The sequence below is a fragment of the Kogia breviceps genome, chromosome 4 (genome assembly GCF_026419965.1).
Source record: "Kogia breviceps isolate mKogBre1 chromosome 4, mKogBre1 haplotype 1, whole genome shotgun sequence".
Taxonomy (NCBI): domain Eukaryota; kingdom Metazoa; phylum Chordata; class Mammalia; order Artiodactyla; family Physeteridae; genus Kogia; species Kogia breviceps.
In genome coordinates, this window is record NC_081313.1 from 56,771,603 (window position 1) to 56,788,698 (window position 17,096).

Genomic DNA, 17,096 nt, shown 5'->3' on the forward strand with positions numbered 1-17,096 from the left:
TGATATTATTTACAGTCCCTGACGATCAAAATTCTAATTCTAAGACATTTAATGCTAAAATTAAAATGTACCATTATATTTAAACTGAGGATTTAAACAACTCATTGGTATAGTAAATTTCTCTTATAGCTGATGATTAAATGTATGGATTTTATGATGCAGGTTTTACGCGGACTGGGAACATTAATCCATACAAATTAATTAATATTCCTCAATTTGCTTTTAAAATGGCTTCACTTTTAATTCTAATCATTGAAATGTCTTTTATAGGGAGCATTTGGTGCCCTTCAGAAGATATGTGAAGATTCTGCTGAGATTTTAGATAGTGATGTTTTAGATCGTCCTCTCAACATCATGATTCCTAAATTTTTACAATTCTTCAAGCACAGTAGTCCAAAAATCAGGTATTTATATAGCCAATATTAAATTAATTTATAAGCTCTGATACGAACCTGAGCACTCCCTTATTTTGCACTACCTGGTATTTTTGCGATTGGCAGAAGGTAACTGGCTGTTCCATAGAGGTGGACTTGATAATTGAAATCTACTCCTCTAATGACAGCCTGTGAAATGTCACTCTGCTGAAATTTTCGTTGACTGTGACACTTCTCCACCATCTACATGGTTAATTACATTTATAGTGGTTAACAGTCACGCTTTTAAAGTCCTTTGTGTGAGGCTGAAATTCATTGTGTTGCGGAGCTTGTCGGGGTTGACACATACTGTGGAAAAGTAGCGAGCATAAGGGGTTAGGTAGTGATTCACAGGTGTGTTATGCAGCACATTCTTTGTCACAGGCAGCAATTGTGCAGAAACCCTGAACAAAGTAAAGTAACAAGGCTTTCTGAACAGTCGAAGCCAAGATCACTTAAGAGGGAACAACAGTACAAAGTCCCTGGAATTAGAAACCTTTTAGAGTGACAGAAAGCGATTTTGTAGCACAGTAGGAAATGAAGCTAGAGGGGTAGAGAGTAGCACATTACAGGGGTGTGTTTACGCCAGTAATTGGCACGCTGTGACCCGTGTGGCCAAATTCAGGCGTGACTTATGAGCTACAAATGATTTCATAGTTTCAAAGGTTGAAGTGGGCAGGTGGGTAATAAAGCTGCCACAGAGGTCTTATGTGGCCCACAAAGCTTAAAATATTTACCTTTTGACTTTTGGCAGGAAAAGTAGATTCCTACTGGAGCAATCTGAACAAGGATATTATGTGATCTTATTTATGTGTGTCAAACAGGTAGTAGGGTTTTGCATAATGGAAATTGGGAAAACAGTTAGAGCCTGTTGGCATTGTCCCGTTGGGAGATTATGGTTTGGACTAGAGGAGAAGTGGAGGTAGTAAGTGATTAGATTATGGGTATATTTTTAACAGTAGTGCCATTAAGAATTGCTATGGGATTAGATGAGGTATGTCAGAACACATAGGCTGTATGTACAACAGTCCCCATTTTCAGTTTCAGAAGGAATGCATACCCATTATTTTAAAATCTAAAATAATAAATTGCCATCATGTCCCCATTCAACCTCCCACTCTTGAGAGCGAACATGTCCTTCCAAACGCTTTTCCACTTTCTTAGTAGCATTAACATATTGCTCCACAACCTGCATGTTTCTCTTAACACGGAAAGAATGTGAAGGATATGTTTCATACATAGAGATTTTTTTTTTTTTTTTTTTGCGGTACGCGGGCCTCTCACTGTTGTGGCCTCTCCCGTTGCGGAGCACAGGCTCAGCGGCCATGGCTCACGGGCCCAGCCGCTCCGCGCCATGTGGGATCCTCCAGGACCGGGGCACGAACCCGTGTCCCCTGCATCGGCAGGCAGACTCTCAACCACTGCGCCACCAGGGAAGCCCCATAGAGAATTTTGACTCATTCTTTTTAGGATGTGTATGTGCATGTGTGCACACATGGATGTACATACACTGTAATATTTTTATGGAGGAATGTTTAAATTCTTGCTAGTCTTCTGTAAATGAACAGAGCTTCAATGAGTGTGTTTTGAATTTCGTTTCTAGGTCTCATGCTGTTGCCTGTGTCAATCAGTTTATCATCAGTAGAACTCAAGCTCTGATGTTGCACATTGATTCCTTTATTGAGGTAAGATTTGTCCTCCCCCCACCCCACCTTATTTTTGAGGAGGTTAGAAACTTTCCATTGCATGTAGTTTTAATTTTATAAATACGATAATTTATAATTATGAGCTGTAAATATTTAAATGATTTCTGATAGTATTAAAATTGGGTACAGTATAAACTTTGTGATTCTCGTTAACTGAAAATAAAAGTACTTTTCCTCTCACTGAGTTTTCTACTTGTGCAAACATTGATTATGGTATGTCTGTGTTTAATATATTGATTATAAAAATTTCTACCTGAATATACTGTTCAAATTGAGTATGGAAATTAAATCTCCCAGCTCATTTGTGATATTAGAAACATGAAGAGGTTGAATAAACTTAATTTGATAAAGAATATGAAGGTATAAATTAAAAAGATAGTACTTCTATTTTTCCATTGGTTTTCAGTGTAAAATGAGAAGTTTCAGGGGGGAAAATTGGCTGTTAAAGTTCAGCGAGCATTTCTAGTGGTACTTTTTAATAAAAGCAGAAAGACAACAGGAGCATAGTTTTTTGGCCCTTGAACCCTAAGCAGTAGAATTTCTTTTCAGAACTTCTGCCTGATAACAGGCAGCGATTGTGAAAGGATTATTAAAGTTCCTTAAGCACTTCACTTTTATTTTCATCAAATGAAATTTAAATAGTCTATTCCTTTTCAGCTCTTCTTAAAAAAAAAAAAAAAAGTCCTTCAGAGACAATATTTCTGGTATTCCTGTTGGGAAATTACAAGAAAGAAGGGGGAAATTATGTCTTTTTTTTCTCATCACTTAAATCGACAAGCTTCTTCTAAATAGACTACAAGTAGTAGCCATTAGAATCCTCAAGCCATTTGAAAATTGAAATGAAAACATGCATCTTAAATACATTTTACCGAATATCTACTGTGACTCAGGCACTGTGCTTGGTGCTAAGGATACATAAAGAAATTTTATGCTTCAAGGTGTTTTCAGTCTAGTTTGGTATAGAGGGTAGTGGACAGTGTTAGAAGTCTGGAGTAAGACTGCCTGTGTTCAAATCCCAGCTCCACAACTTAGTAGCTTGTTAACCTTGGGCACCTTATTTAACTGGTATTTTCAGTTTTTATAAAATAAAGCTAATAATAGACTTACCTTGTTGGATTGTTAAAAAAGGTATTGGCTAAAAATAAATTGGAACAGTGCCTGCTACAAAGTAAGCACGCCACATGCTAGCTACTGCTATTATTTTTAGAAGCAGTAGTAGTTTTTACTGTAATTATAATAGTATTCTCTCTTAGTGTTCTTCTCTCATGGCTTATTAAAGAGAACAGTAATAGACATACCAGCATCTTATACAGAAATATAATTTAGAATAAAATAAATTCTTTCTGAAAATAAAAATTCCACAGGGCCATACTCAGCAAGTGGAACAAGAACGTTTCCTGACATTTAATGATATTTTCCATTAGTGTTAAATACCATATTAACACTTCTGTGCTACTTGGTAATCCAGTAAGATTCACTCAGTTCTTCATCCTGTAAGAGTAGTAAACCTCCAGAGGAGGTGCCTGACACATGGTAGGCTCTCAGTAACCATTTGCTAAATCAATAACTGGTTAGTTTTCTTCAGTCACCAATGTTTTTATCAGGGGCTGAAATCATGCCTGCTATGTGTGCCGGTACTGATGAAAAGTGTATTGGTTACTAATACTTGGCTATAACATACCTTGTCAAAGCTGGGTATTCATACTTAAGACAACATCAAATTTCACGAAGGATTTATATGAGCAGCACCTGCTGGAGAAACCATATTCTTTCTGACCATGTAAAATTAAAAGAGCAACTACAGAGTTTTGAAAGCCTCAGAAGTAGAGGCAGGACTTGGAGAAATGAAAGTTTTAAAGATGCTAGAACAGTACTTCACATATTGTCACATTTGATATTTAAATTTTTCCATTGTCTTATCCATTTCTTGTAATACGATTTCAGCTTCATCTCTTTGGAGATGTTTCTGTGGTCCTGTGAAGAGACAATGGGACACATTGGATTTTACTTAATTATTTTAATCATCTTTTTACTGCTTTCAGTATGTGTGTGTAAGTTGTGTGTAAATAAAGTAAAACCTCAGGAGTGAGATAGGGAAGGCTTAATTGTTTTTTCTTCTGACATCTCCACTTGAATCTCTGCAAGAGACAGCTTTTTCTAGTGGAGGCTTGTTGGTATAATGAAATGAGTGTGGACTCACCCATGATTTCGTGAAAACCAAATTCAGATTCCCCCACTTGCTAGCAAGTTATATAACGTCTGAACTTGTAAAATTGAGTAGCAGCATCTTGGAGTTGAAAAGGTTAATTGAAACAGTATTGTTCATTCAGACTTTTGTTTTAAACCTTGTAGAGAAACTTAACAGCATAAGATCGATTGCTACTATTACTATTTTTCAATAGTTGACTCAGTGAACGACAGCAGTTTAGGGTCACCATGTTGGAAACTCAGTATATATTTCCCAATTGTTGGTGCTTTTATAGAATGTATGCCTATTAAGAATCAGTGTTGGTAGGAATAATCTCTTAACAGACAGTAAATTTGAAGGGTAAATCAAACTATTTTAATGATTATCTCTAATTCTGGGTGATCTGGGTGAATGCTCCTGTGTCCTAATGACATGGTTTTATTCTCATAAACTAAAGATTACTTCAAGATGCAACCACTCAGACTCTGAAAAATGGCTTTAGATCATTTACCAAAATCATAATTTTTGTCAGTTATCATCCTGCGTCTGTCTTATTTTATAATCTAACGCTGTAAAGTATTAGTAGGGCCAGTTAATTCATAAGCCTTTATTTGTACAATATTTTCTTAGGGTTTCTTTAAATGTTGCCACCTTGCAGATTATTGGTTATTATGTATAAACCTTTCTAGTATGTTGGAATACTTAACTAGAAGAAAATATTTCTTGTGCAATAGAATCTCTTTGCATTGGCTGGTGATGAAGAACCAGAGGTACGGAAAAATGTGTGCCGGGCACTTGTGATGTTGCTTGAAGTTCGAATGGATCGCCTGCTTCCTCACATGCATAATATAGTTGAGGTAATACAAGCAATTTAAAGGCTTTCTCCTCATCTTCCCCTCAAGAAAAATCTTGGGCACAAAACATATAGTGTGAAACCACTGTCTTCTAATTTATTTGTCACATTTGTTGGGGGGAGGGGACTATAAAAATTAGTTATGATCATCTTAAAGTTAAAAATTATCTTTATGGCGATTTTTCTTTCATGAGATATAAGATGTTATAGAGGGGAATGTTGTTTAAAGGAGTAGATAGCTTTTAACCAGTGTAACTAGGAAATATTTAGATTATTTGTATTTATTAGATATGGGTTAGGCCAATAAAGCTGTAGTACTTAAAAGAGTTTGTTTTCGACCCGTTAACTGGTAAATTGATCTGATCAACTTTTGATTTATGGTAACAATTTCTGAATAGAAAATACGTAACCATTATAGTGAGTTCTAGCAGACCATTTAGATTTTAAAAGGCTCTCTTTCAGTCCTTATGTGATTAAAATAATTTTACTAGGATATTGTAAGTATGTTGAGCACAGATAGTTGTAATTAAAGGAAGGAATGCATAATAAAATTATTAGGACAAAGTAATTTGTTGGGCAATACTCATTATTGCTATAGTCACACCTAATTTTCATATTGCTGAATATAGTTGTACTTAAAGGATGGCATCTAAGACAGGTTAGACGAAGGCTAGCATTCATGATGTTCAGTAACTCCTCTAAAACATTAGGAAAGATAGTTGTAGTGATAAGGATATGTAGCAGCAAAAGATGGGGATAAATGACCTTCTCTCTGATAAAGATATTCTCTGTAAAGTGTTTAGAAGAATCAGGTGGAATTGGTTGAGAGTTTAGTGAGAGTTTGGGGTTAACCAGAAAGTTAAGAAAGACATTTAATCACTTGCCACGTCACAGCTGGGGAACCTAATTTACAAGACTACAGTTCTTTCTTCAGCAATACTCAGCATAGTAGTAGGACATGGTAGGGGCTAGCCTGTCACAACAGTTGTGTTGCTGTATTTTGTCGTGTGAAATGTTTCATTCAAGAATTCATCACTTGACCCCAGATTCAGTGCGAGGTAACATTGGGAATTCATGCCTTTGATTATGTTTATTTTGTTTTTGCATGTAAGGGTTTTTTTGGTGGGGGGGTGGGGTTGGCCGCGCTGTGCACCTTGCGGAATCTTAGTTCCCTGACCAGGGATCGAACCCAGGGCCCTGGCAGTGAGAGCGCCAAGTCCTAACCACTGGGCTGCAGGGAATTCCCAGTATGTTAGGTTTTTAAAAGAGGAGTAGATTTGGAGATCAGATTGTTCCTCCAACTTAAGAGTGGATTTGGCTTGGTATGTTCAAAGGACATGAAGGACATGATAAACCTATTTTGTTGGCAACTAGAAATTATATAGTTGACAAAGATATGTCACTACTTTTTTCCAAATTAAAAAAAATAATTTTTGTAATTGTATAATATGGATATATCTTTTTAAATATGTGGAAGTATATACAGTTGATCCTTGAACAACACAGATTTGAACTTCATGGGTCTACTCATACCCAGATTTCTTTTTACTAAATATGTACTACAGTACTATGCAACCCAAGATTGGTTGAATCTGCAGATGAGGAACTGGATACAGAGGAACCGTATATATAGAAGGTTAGCTATAAGTTATAGGTGGATTTTTGACTGCTTGTAGGGTTGGCATGCCAACCTCCTCACTGTTCAAGGGGTAATTGTAATTATAAGAGACAGCTTGGGTAGTTATGTTATAAAAAAGATTGTCCATTTTATGAACGGTTTAATGGTGTTTTTTATTTTGATGCATCTGTGAAGACAAAGTTTGAATATTAATACTTTTTAAAAATCTTAGTGGTTTCATGAAACAATATATGCCTATATAGAAGTAGATAAACATGAATTGGACACTTTACATTAGGCAACATTCTAAGGCAGTAGTTCTTAAGTTTGGCTGCTTTTTAGAATTGATTAGGAAGCTTTGTTTAAAAAATCCAAAGCCTAAGTCGAGAACCACTGTAAAAGTGCAAGGCCCATAGCAGAGGACCGTTAACTTGCTGAAATTAGATTAGGTTTATTTTAATTGTATGATTTAAACTGATTAATACTAAGCCTCCTTTGTTTACAGTACATGCTGCAGAGGACCCAAGATCAAGATGAAAATGTGGCTTTAGAAGCCTGCGAATTTTGGCTCACTTTGGCTGAGCAACCAATATGCAAAGATGTACTCATAAGGCATCTTCCCAAGTAAGTGTTCCTTCTTACAGATACTCCCTTGTTGTTAAATTTAGCAGTGATTCCTCATTTTCATATTTTTAGGTTACATTCTTATGTCATCAGGTAATGAAGTTCTAAAGAAGTAAGGCTTAATTTTACCAATGCTATAAGTAGACATTTTTAAAGAAGCAGTTACTGTTGTTTTCTATATTATATGAGGGTGGTTTATGCTGAATTATAACTAATTTTGGATAGTCCATGGCACAGTTTTTTATAATCTTATAATTTGACTATGGGGTCTCATGGATTTCCTACTACTTGTTATGCTCTGCAATTTTTGGTTAATCTATTGTTACGCCTATTTTTAACCCAGTGAATGCTGTTAAATCAGTTATTTTTTAAAATATATTTTTTCCAGTTTTATTGAGATAAGTTGAATTTGATATAAAACAGCATATTAGTTTTAGGTGTACAACAGAATGATTTCATATATTAAAGTCAGTTACTTTTAAAAGTAATGCTCATGTTCTTTTGAAAATAAAGAAAATACAGGCTCAAAGAAAATTAAAATGCAGAAAACTTAAAATGTCTTGGATTTCCACCCCCTTGAGTCATCACTGTTAGTATTTTTGGTGTGTTGTCTTTTAATGTTTTTTTCTGTGTTAGTATCATATACCAAATGTGATATATTCAGAGTGTCGTGGGAAGAAATAAATTTGGTAGTATGTACGTGGCATCTGGCTATAGTTGATGTTTAAATATTTGATTTTACTATTTTGTGGTTGGCTCTTTTCAGTTATTGTAGGTTGTGCGCTTTCCTCTCTTTTCAGTTATTGTAGGTTGTGCGCTTTCCTCCATGTCATTAGTCTTTAAACTTTGAGTACTGTTCCATCATGGTGTGTGTACCATATATCGACTCTTCTTCTATTGTTGAATGTTTAGTTTTTTGCCCTTTTTTTTTTAACTCATAAATAATCCTGGATTGAGCATCTTTCTTTGTCCATAAGTAGTGATTTCTTTCAAGTAGAGTTCTTAGAAGTGATTTTTACCAAGGTCAAAGGGCCTGAGCATTTTAAAGCGTCTTCATAAATATTCCACATTGTTCTCTAGGGAAGTTATACCAGTTTACACCCCACCAGCAGGGTCCCATCTTGTCACAACTTTTGCAATCCATTAATCATAATTTTTCCAATCTTAGCCCTCTGGATGAGCAAAAATCAAAACCATTTGTTTTAATACATTGTTATATTAGTGGAGTCACATATTTTTCAGAAGTTAGGGTACTTGGATATTCTCATTTTCGTGTAGTCGGTTAAGTTCCTTTTCTTTTCCAATAAATTCTTTCCCTACCAAGAAAACAATGCCACCAATGTTTTATTCCAGTCAATCTAGAATTTATTTGGGAGTAAAGTACAAGGTGATGTACTAAATGGATATTTTCTCCCCTTAGGAAATTCATATATTAATTATTCTCTTCTCCCTGATTTGTGATTCCAGTTTTATGATATGCTTATTTCTTACCATAGGATCATATAATTCTAAAAGTTAGGGCTTCCCTGGTGGCGCAGTGGTTGAGAATCCGCCTGCAGATGCAGGGGACATGGGTTTGTGCCCCGGTCTGGGAAGATCCCATATGCCGCGGAGCGGCTGGGCCCGTGAGCCATGGCCACTGAGCCTGCACGTCCGGAGCCTGTGCTCCGCAACGGGAGAGGCCCGCGTACCACAAAAAAAAAATTTTTTAATTAAAAAAAAAAAGTTATATTGTTTAAACAGACATTAATTCTTATAAAACTGAAGAGATTTTATTAATGAAAACCTAAGCTGTAACATTAGGAGATAAGAGCGGTTATAGGTTGATGGTCTCTTTCATTACCCTAATAAAATCTAAACATTGGTAAGCAACCAAAAACTTGGTAGCAGGTTAAAAGATCAGCAGTTCCCATTTAGTTGTGCTATGTGTGAACATTAAACAACCCATTGCAGTGATAAATGGATTTGATTTATATGTCTTCCAAACCACTGGTTTGGGAACCATTTTTAGATTAAACAAGACTGCTTTTATTTTTTGTTCAAATAATGTATTGTGAGGATGGGAAAATATCAACATCAGTCTGATCCGGAGATTAAAAACACAGTAAAAGAACTGTTTTTCCTAGATCTGTTAACCAGATTCTTGTTTAGTATGAGCAAAAAATGTTTGCTGAGGAATCAAAATTGTTAATGTGAGGAGATCTTTCTTATTAAAATGAATTCACATAGAAACCATTAATGTAATAAAGAGTATGGTTAAATTTTTTTTTTTAAGATTTTTTAAATATTTATTTATTTATTTATGGCTGTGTTGGGTCTTTGTTTCTGTGCAAGGGCTTTCTCTAGTTGTGGCAAGCAGGGGCCACTCACTATCGCGGCCTCTCTTGTTGCGGAGCACAGGCTCCAGGCACGCAGGCTCAGTAATTGTGGCTCACGGGCCCAGTTGCTCCACGGCATGTGGGATCTTCCCAGACCAGGGCTCGAACCCGTGTCCCCTTCATTGGCAGGCAGATTCTCAACCACTGCACCACCAGGGAAGCCCTAAATTCTATCTTTCTGGGCTGTGTTGTGTTTTCTTGTTTTTTCTTTTCCTTTTTCTGTTTTGTTTTTTAGCCAGTACTGTGCTCTATTGATTATTGAACATTTGCTAATATATTTTGTTATCTGGTAGAATGGGTCTTCTTTTCTTTTCCCTGAATTATTTTGTTTTTTTCCCACCTTTATTCTTGTACATTAATATCTCCTGGGGCTTATTTATGAATTAATCCATGTAAAACAACTAACCCAGTGCTTGGCATATACTTAAGTACTCAGTAAACATTCATTGTTGGTATTAACATCATTGCCTTTCCATGATGTTGCGTTAAGATTCTCTTCTTGTTTTCTACATGAGGCTTCAGGAGAAAGCTTCTTAACAATTAGATTTGTTCAAAAATAATGGTCTGCTTTGTATGATTGGGATTTGTCAGACCCATGCCATATCACCACGTGGTCACAGTTAACTCCATATCTCTTTCCTCCCTCACTTTTTGACTTGCCCCGCCTTATCAGTCCCTTATTTCCTACACATCTTATTCTTTCTCTCTCTGGCACAAATAATCATGATCCACAAATGAACAGTACTGACCATAAACCTCCAGCTGCCCCCTGCTCTGGATTAATTGAATTGTCTTTGCTACTTTTTTTTTTTTTTTTTTTGTGGTACGCGGGCCTCTCACTGTTGTGGCCTCTCCCGTTGCGGAGCGCAGGCTCCAGACTCGCAGGCTCAGCAGCCATGGCTCACGGGCCCAGCCACTCCGCGGCATGTGGGATCCTCCTGGACTGGGGCACGAACCCGTGTCCCCTGCATCGGCAGGCGGACTCTCAACCACTGTGCCACCAGGGAAGCCCTTTGCTACTTCTTAAATACTGTTGGGAAAAGTTACACTGCCAGGAGGATTGGTGGCTATAGAAATCCATGGTCTTCAACATCAAGTGGACCCTTCATACCATCTGCCAATTTTTCCTGTTCCAGATCAGCTTTTATCTTCCATTCACCAGAGCAACTATTTGATACCTTTATCACTCTTCTGAAGTTCTCTTCATTCATTTTGTGCACTTCTGCTTTGTAGGGAAAATAGGTGACCCTTCACGTTTTGCCCAAAACTTATGGATACATTTTCATGTGAATTGCCTTCTTCCTAACCAGGCTTTCTATTTATGGTCTTGGATAGCATAATTTTTTTCTTATTCTTAGGGACCTCACTCTATCAGATAGATAAATTCTCTCTTTAAACTTTTCTCTCTCTGCTGCCTTAACTTTTTAACTTGCTGCAGTTTCTTTCATCTTAAAAAGATTCAAAGAATAGATGGTACTCACTGTCTTTACTTCTTTACCTCACCTCAGATGAACTCTTCAATATTTTATGGTCTGCCATCCATCCTCATCATTTTTGTGAAATTATTGACAAAGATCATAAATGATTTAACTGTTGGTAATCCAAATGGACTTGGTTCTCTTGCAAGATTCCAGTGGTTTACACAGTATGGTTCTGTGTGTTATAATTTTATATAGTTATGGTATACTAGCTATAATGTTGAATTACTACCGTTAATCTATTTTAGAATTTAGAAGGACTTTGAACATGAAAGTTTGGGTGGCTCATATTTTCCTTTTTACAAATGTGAAATCCCACTGCTTCCTTTTTACTGTTAGTATCCCTTTGGTTAATGAGGGCTTGCAAAATTACCTCATTGAAAGTAGAGGTGTGCTTAAAATTGGTTTCATACATATTTATTTAGTGTGTGTTATTTGAAGTAAGGCCACAACAAACACTGAGGACATTAATGTGGACAGAGATTTTTACATCTGGGATGAAGAAAGGAAATTTACTTAACATTTATGGCCTTGTGGAAATAATATTATCTCTCTGAGCTTTAGTTTACTCATTTGTGAAATAGGGATCATAATACTTTTCTCACTAGGTTATTAAGAAGGTGCTTTATTAATAACCCCACAGCTGGTACTCATGAGTATGAGTTTCTTTTGCCTATTCACACTTTTTCCATGCCCCCTAGAACAATGAAAGGTAGAATTTGGAAGCAGTGGACTGTGGACATTGTTAACGTGTTTCCAAAGTATTCTCATACCTTTTGTCCTCAGGAGACTCATTTCAGTGTGTATGATTGGACAGTGAGGAAGCAAATCAAAGTTTAAGAAAGCTGTCCAAGATAAAACCATCATAGCTACAAAAGGAACTGAAATTAGTATTTTGACCTTTACTTAACATGTTTTGATATATATTTTTTTAACTAGTCATCATAAATATTTCAGTATACTTGGAATTCCATGTTTACGGACATTATGGTTCCATTTTGGTGACAACATAATACTTCAGATTAGATATAATATTCTGATTTATTTAACTATTTTCTTACTGGAAGTTTAAGTTCTTAATGTCTTAAGAAGTTAGAATTTAAATTTCCAAGCTTTTTATCAGACTATGATAACCTTGTCGGTAGGGCTCTTTTTCCTTTTTGATTTATTTCTTTTGGATTAATTCCTTTAAGTTTACTGGTTTTATATTTTAAACACTGTCATCTCTTTTATTAAAAGGAATACAAATACTAAATGTAGGCTTATTGTAAAAATGTCACACCATTTATAAATAAAGTAGAAGATGGATAGCATCCCTTTTCAGCCCACTCACTCACCTCTCTGAAGACAGCAGTTTATTGTATAGCCTTCCTAGATAGTCTGTGTATATGTTATTGTATAGGTAATCTAATTTTTTAAATAATTTTTTATTGGAGTATAGCTGATTTACAATGTTGTGTTAAGTATCAGATGTCCAGCAAGTGAATCAGATATATATATATATATATACACACACACACACACACACACACACATATACATATATACACATACACACACACATATCCACTCTTTTAGATTCCTTTCCAATGTAGGCCATTGCAGAGTATTTACTAAGTAAGTTCTCTATGCTATACAGTAGGTCCTTATTAGTTATCTATTATATAATAGTGTGTATATGTCAGTCCCACTCTCCCAATTTATCCCTGTCCCCCTTCCTCCCTGGGAACCATAAGTTTGTTTTCTACATCCCTGACTCTTTCTGTTTTGTAAATAAATTCATATGTACCATTTTTTTAGTCTCCATATATAAGTGATATCATAGGATATTTGTCTTTGACTGACTTCACTCAGTATAACTGTCTCTAGGTCCATCCATGTTGCTGCAAATGGCATTATTTCGTTCTTTTTTATGGCTGAGTAATATTCCATTGTGTATATATATACCACATCTTCCTTGTCCATTCCTCTGTTGATGGACGTTTAGGCTCCTTCCGCATCCTGGCTATTGTAAATAGTGCAGTGAACATTGGGGTGCGTGTATCTTTTCGAATTATCGTTTTCTCCAGATATGTGCCTAGGAGTGGAATTGCTGGTTCATATGGTAGCTCTATTTTTGTTTTTTTAAGCAACCTCCATACTCTTCTCCATAGTGGTTGTACCAGTTTACATTCCCACCAACAGTGTAGGAGGGTTCCCTTTTCTCCACACTCTCTCCGGCATTTATTGTTTGTAGATTTTTTGATGATGGCCATTTCTGTCTGGTGTGAGGTGATAACCTCATTGTAGTTCTGATTTGCATTTCTCTAATAATTAGTGATGCTGAGTATCTTTTTATGTGCTTTTTGGCCAGCTGTATGTCTTCTTTGGAGAAATGTCTGTTTAGATCTTCTGCCCATTTTTGGATTGGGTGGTTTGTTTTTTTTGATATTGAGCTGCATGAGCCATTTGTAAAATTTGGAGATTAATCCCTTGTTGGTTGCTTCATTTGCAAATACTTTCTCCCATTCTGAGGGTTGTCTTTTTGTTTTGTTTATGCTTTCCTTTGCTGTACAAAGCCTTTTTTAAGTTTAATTAGATCCCTTTTTGTTTTTATTTTCATTACTCTAGGAGGTGGATCAAAAAAACTTGCTACAATTTATGTCATGGAGCATTCTGCCTGTGTTTTCCTCTTAAGAGTTTTATAGTGTCTGGCTTTACATTTAAGTCTTTAATCCATTTTGAGTTTATTTTTGTGTATGGTGTTAGGGAGTGTTCTAATTTCCGTCTTCTACATGTAGCTGTCCAGTTTTCCCAGGACCACTTATTGAAGAGAGTATCTTTTCTCCATTGTATATTCTTGCCTCCTTTGTCATGAATTAGGTGACCATAGGTGTGTGGTTTTATTTCTGGATTTTCTATCCTGTTCCGTTGATCTATTTTTCTGTATTTGTGCCAGTACCATACTGTTTTTATTACTGTAGCATTGTAGTATAGTCTGAAGTCAGAGAGCGTGATTCCTCCAGCTTCATTTTTCTTTTTCAGATTGCTTTGGCTGTTTGGGGTCTTTTGTGTTTCCATACAAATTGTAAGTGTTCGTTCTAGTTCTGTGAAAAATGTTATCGGTAATTTGATAGGGATTGCATTGAATCTGTAGATTGCTTTGGATAGTATAGTCATTTTGACACTAGTGATTCTTCCAATCCAAGAACATGGTGTATCTCTCCATCTGTTTGTTTCATCTTTGATTTCTTTCATCCGTATCTTATAGTTTTCTGAGTACAGGTCTTTTGCCTCCTTAGGTAGGTTTATTGCTAGGTATTTTATTCTTTTTGATGCAGTGATAAATGGGATTGTTTCCTTAATTTCTCTTTCTGATCTTTCATTGTTAGTATATAGGAATGCAAGAGATTTCTGTGTATTCATTTTATATCCTGCAACTTTACCCAGATTCATTGATGAGCTCTAGTAGTTTTCTAGTAGCATCTTTAGGATTTTCTATGTAGAGTGTCATGTCATCTGCAAACAGTGACAGCTTTACTTCTTTTCCATTTTGGATTCCTTTATTTCTTTTTCTTCTCTGATTGCTGTGGCTAGGAATTTCATTTTTATCTTAAATGGAAATGCTTTATGTGTTTTACACCTAGAGGACTTTGTTTTTTCAAGTGTACTTTGTTTGTTTGTTTGTTTGTTTGTTTGTTTTTGGCTGTGCTGCATCCAAAAATAAGATCTTTGCAGGATCTTAGTTCCCCAACCAGGGATTGAACACTGGGCCCTAGCAGTGAAAGCACAGAGTTGTAACTTCTGGACTGCCAGGGAGTTCCCAACTGTAATTTATTTTTAACCAAGCCCTTAATGATGAACATTTAGATTGTTTCCATTGTTCTTGTTCTTGCATCAGGGAACATTGGTCTTTAAAAATTGGGAATATTCGTTCATATATTTGGAATAAATTCTTAGGGGACAAATTGAAAAAAAAATTATTGTTTTTATTTCTAAGCACTCTTGATAAGCTATCTTGTCCCCACTAAGATTCCATCCAGTAGATCCCATGCATGAGTACTTAAAAGGCCTGAGATACATATTGGGAGTACTCATCATTTGAGAAGGGCAGACAAAGAACATGCTATAAGGCAATATTAGCAGTGGGGTTATTTTATTGGTATTATTAGTATTCATGAGGTTGTTAAGACTTTGAGATCTTTAGATCTTTGCTTTATGAATTCATTTCTTTATAGGTTGATTCCTGTGTTAGTGAATGGCATGAAGTACTCAGATATAGATATCATCCTACTTAAGGTAAGGAAACTATTTCCTGTTGAATAGGGAAGATTATTTTTATTGACTTAGTAGATCTTTGGCTTTGACTAACAGAACATTTATTTAGAGTAGGCCCTATGTAAACAGGCTTTCTGTTTTATAGTATGCTACGGAGTTCAAAGATAATGAATTTGGGTGATAATAGATTCTAGCTTAATTGGAACTAACTAGATGGTGACACTAATAGAGTTCGCATCCATTTCCTGTTAATACAAATTGTTTGGAGTTTATTTTTAAATATTTTAAAAATATGTTAAATATGTTCTGATCTTGATTCAGATACTCTAGATTATACCAGCTGGTGGGAAACCATATAATGTGGTTTGAAAGTGCCTGATATCTAACATGGGTTATGTGATAGCCTATTCTCCCCTTCACAAAGAACTATTTTCTGCCCAGGGGAGTGGTTCTTAATGAAGAGGTGTACAGTTGACCCTTGAAAATGGGATGTTAGCAGCATTGACCTTCAGCGCAGTCAAAAATCCCTGTATAACTTTACAGTTGGCCCTCCGTGTCCATAGTTCCATATCTGCAGATTCAGCCAACCATGGATTATGTAGTAGTGTTAAGTCTTCATTTATTGGAAAAACATCTGCCTGTTAGTGGACCCACACAGTTCCAACCCATATCCTTCAAGAGTCAACTGTATTTCAAAATAATATGCATAACCCCATCTGAATATTCTCATTCTTTTACTGATATACATATTAGCTTATAATGAATATAACCAAAATTTTCCTTTAAAAAAATATACAGGGTGATGTTGAAGAAGATGAAACAATTCCTGATAGTGAACAGGACATAAGGCCACGTTTTCATCGATCAAGGACAGTGGCTCAGCAGCATGATGAAGATGGAATTGAAGAGGAAGATGATGATGATGATGAAATTGATGATGATGATACAATTTCTGACTGGAATCTAAGTAAGTCAGAGAGGGAGAAGCACAGTCACCTGCTTTGATAACAGTTTTGTTGAGAAATAATTCACATATCATACAGTGCCCTCATATCATACGATTCACATACCATACAAAAGGTTGCATTTGAGTGGCTTTTAGTGTATTCACAGAGTTATGCAACCATCACCACAGTAAATTTTGGAACATTTTTATCACCCCAAAAAGAAACCCCATACCCATTAGTAGTCACTCCCATTTTCTTCCAGTTCCCTAGCCTTAAGCAATGACCAATCTATATTCTGTCTCTAGGAACTGTTCTGGACATTTCCTACAAGTGGAATTATACAAAAAGTGGTCCTTTGTGACTGACTTACCTGTTCATCATTTGATGGACATTTTGTTTCCCCCCTTTGGCTATTGTGAGTAAAGATGCTGTGAACAGTTATGTAAAGTTTGATGTGTAAACGTAAGTTTTCAATTCTCTTGGGTATATACCCAGGAGTAGGATTACTGGGTCATATGGTAACTTTATGTTTAACCTTTTGAGGTACTACCAGGCTGTTTTTCAAAGTGGCTCCACCATTTACATTCCCCCCAGCAGTGTCTTAGGGCTCCAGGTTCTCCACATGCTTGCCAAT

At 36.0% G+C, this 17,096-nt stretch overlaps 1 protein-coding gene across 7 annotated transcripts in view; it reads left to right on the forward strand.

Annotated features, from left to right (window-relative positions):
• The window catches only part of TNPO1 (transportin 1), a 93,165-nt gene that overhangs the window by 46,938 nt on the left and 29,131 nt on the right, over positions 1-17,096 (forward strand). For 6 of the 7 annotated variants that reach the window (XR_010840165.1, XM_059061765.2, XM_067031116.1 and 3 more), the window contains exons 6-11: positions 271-404; positions 2,017-2,098; positions 5,042-5,164; positions 7,284-7,402; positions 15,476-15,536; positions 16,314-16,482. Coding sequence is in view for 6 of the 7 variants with exons in the window: in XM_059061765.2 (XP_058917748.1) it covers positions 271-404; positions 2,017-2,098; positions 5,042-5,164; positions 7,284-7,402; positions 15,476-15,536; positions 16,314-16,482 (688 nt within the window). In the remaining variant the exon portion in view is untranslated. Of the gene's footprint in view, positions 1-270; positions 427-2,016; positions 2,099-5,041; positions 5,165-7,283; positions 7,403-15,475; positions 15,537-16,313; positions 16,483-17,096 lie in introns of those variants that run through there. The other variant, XM_067031118.1, reaches the window with a different exon arrangement.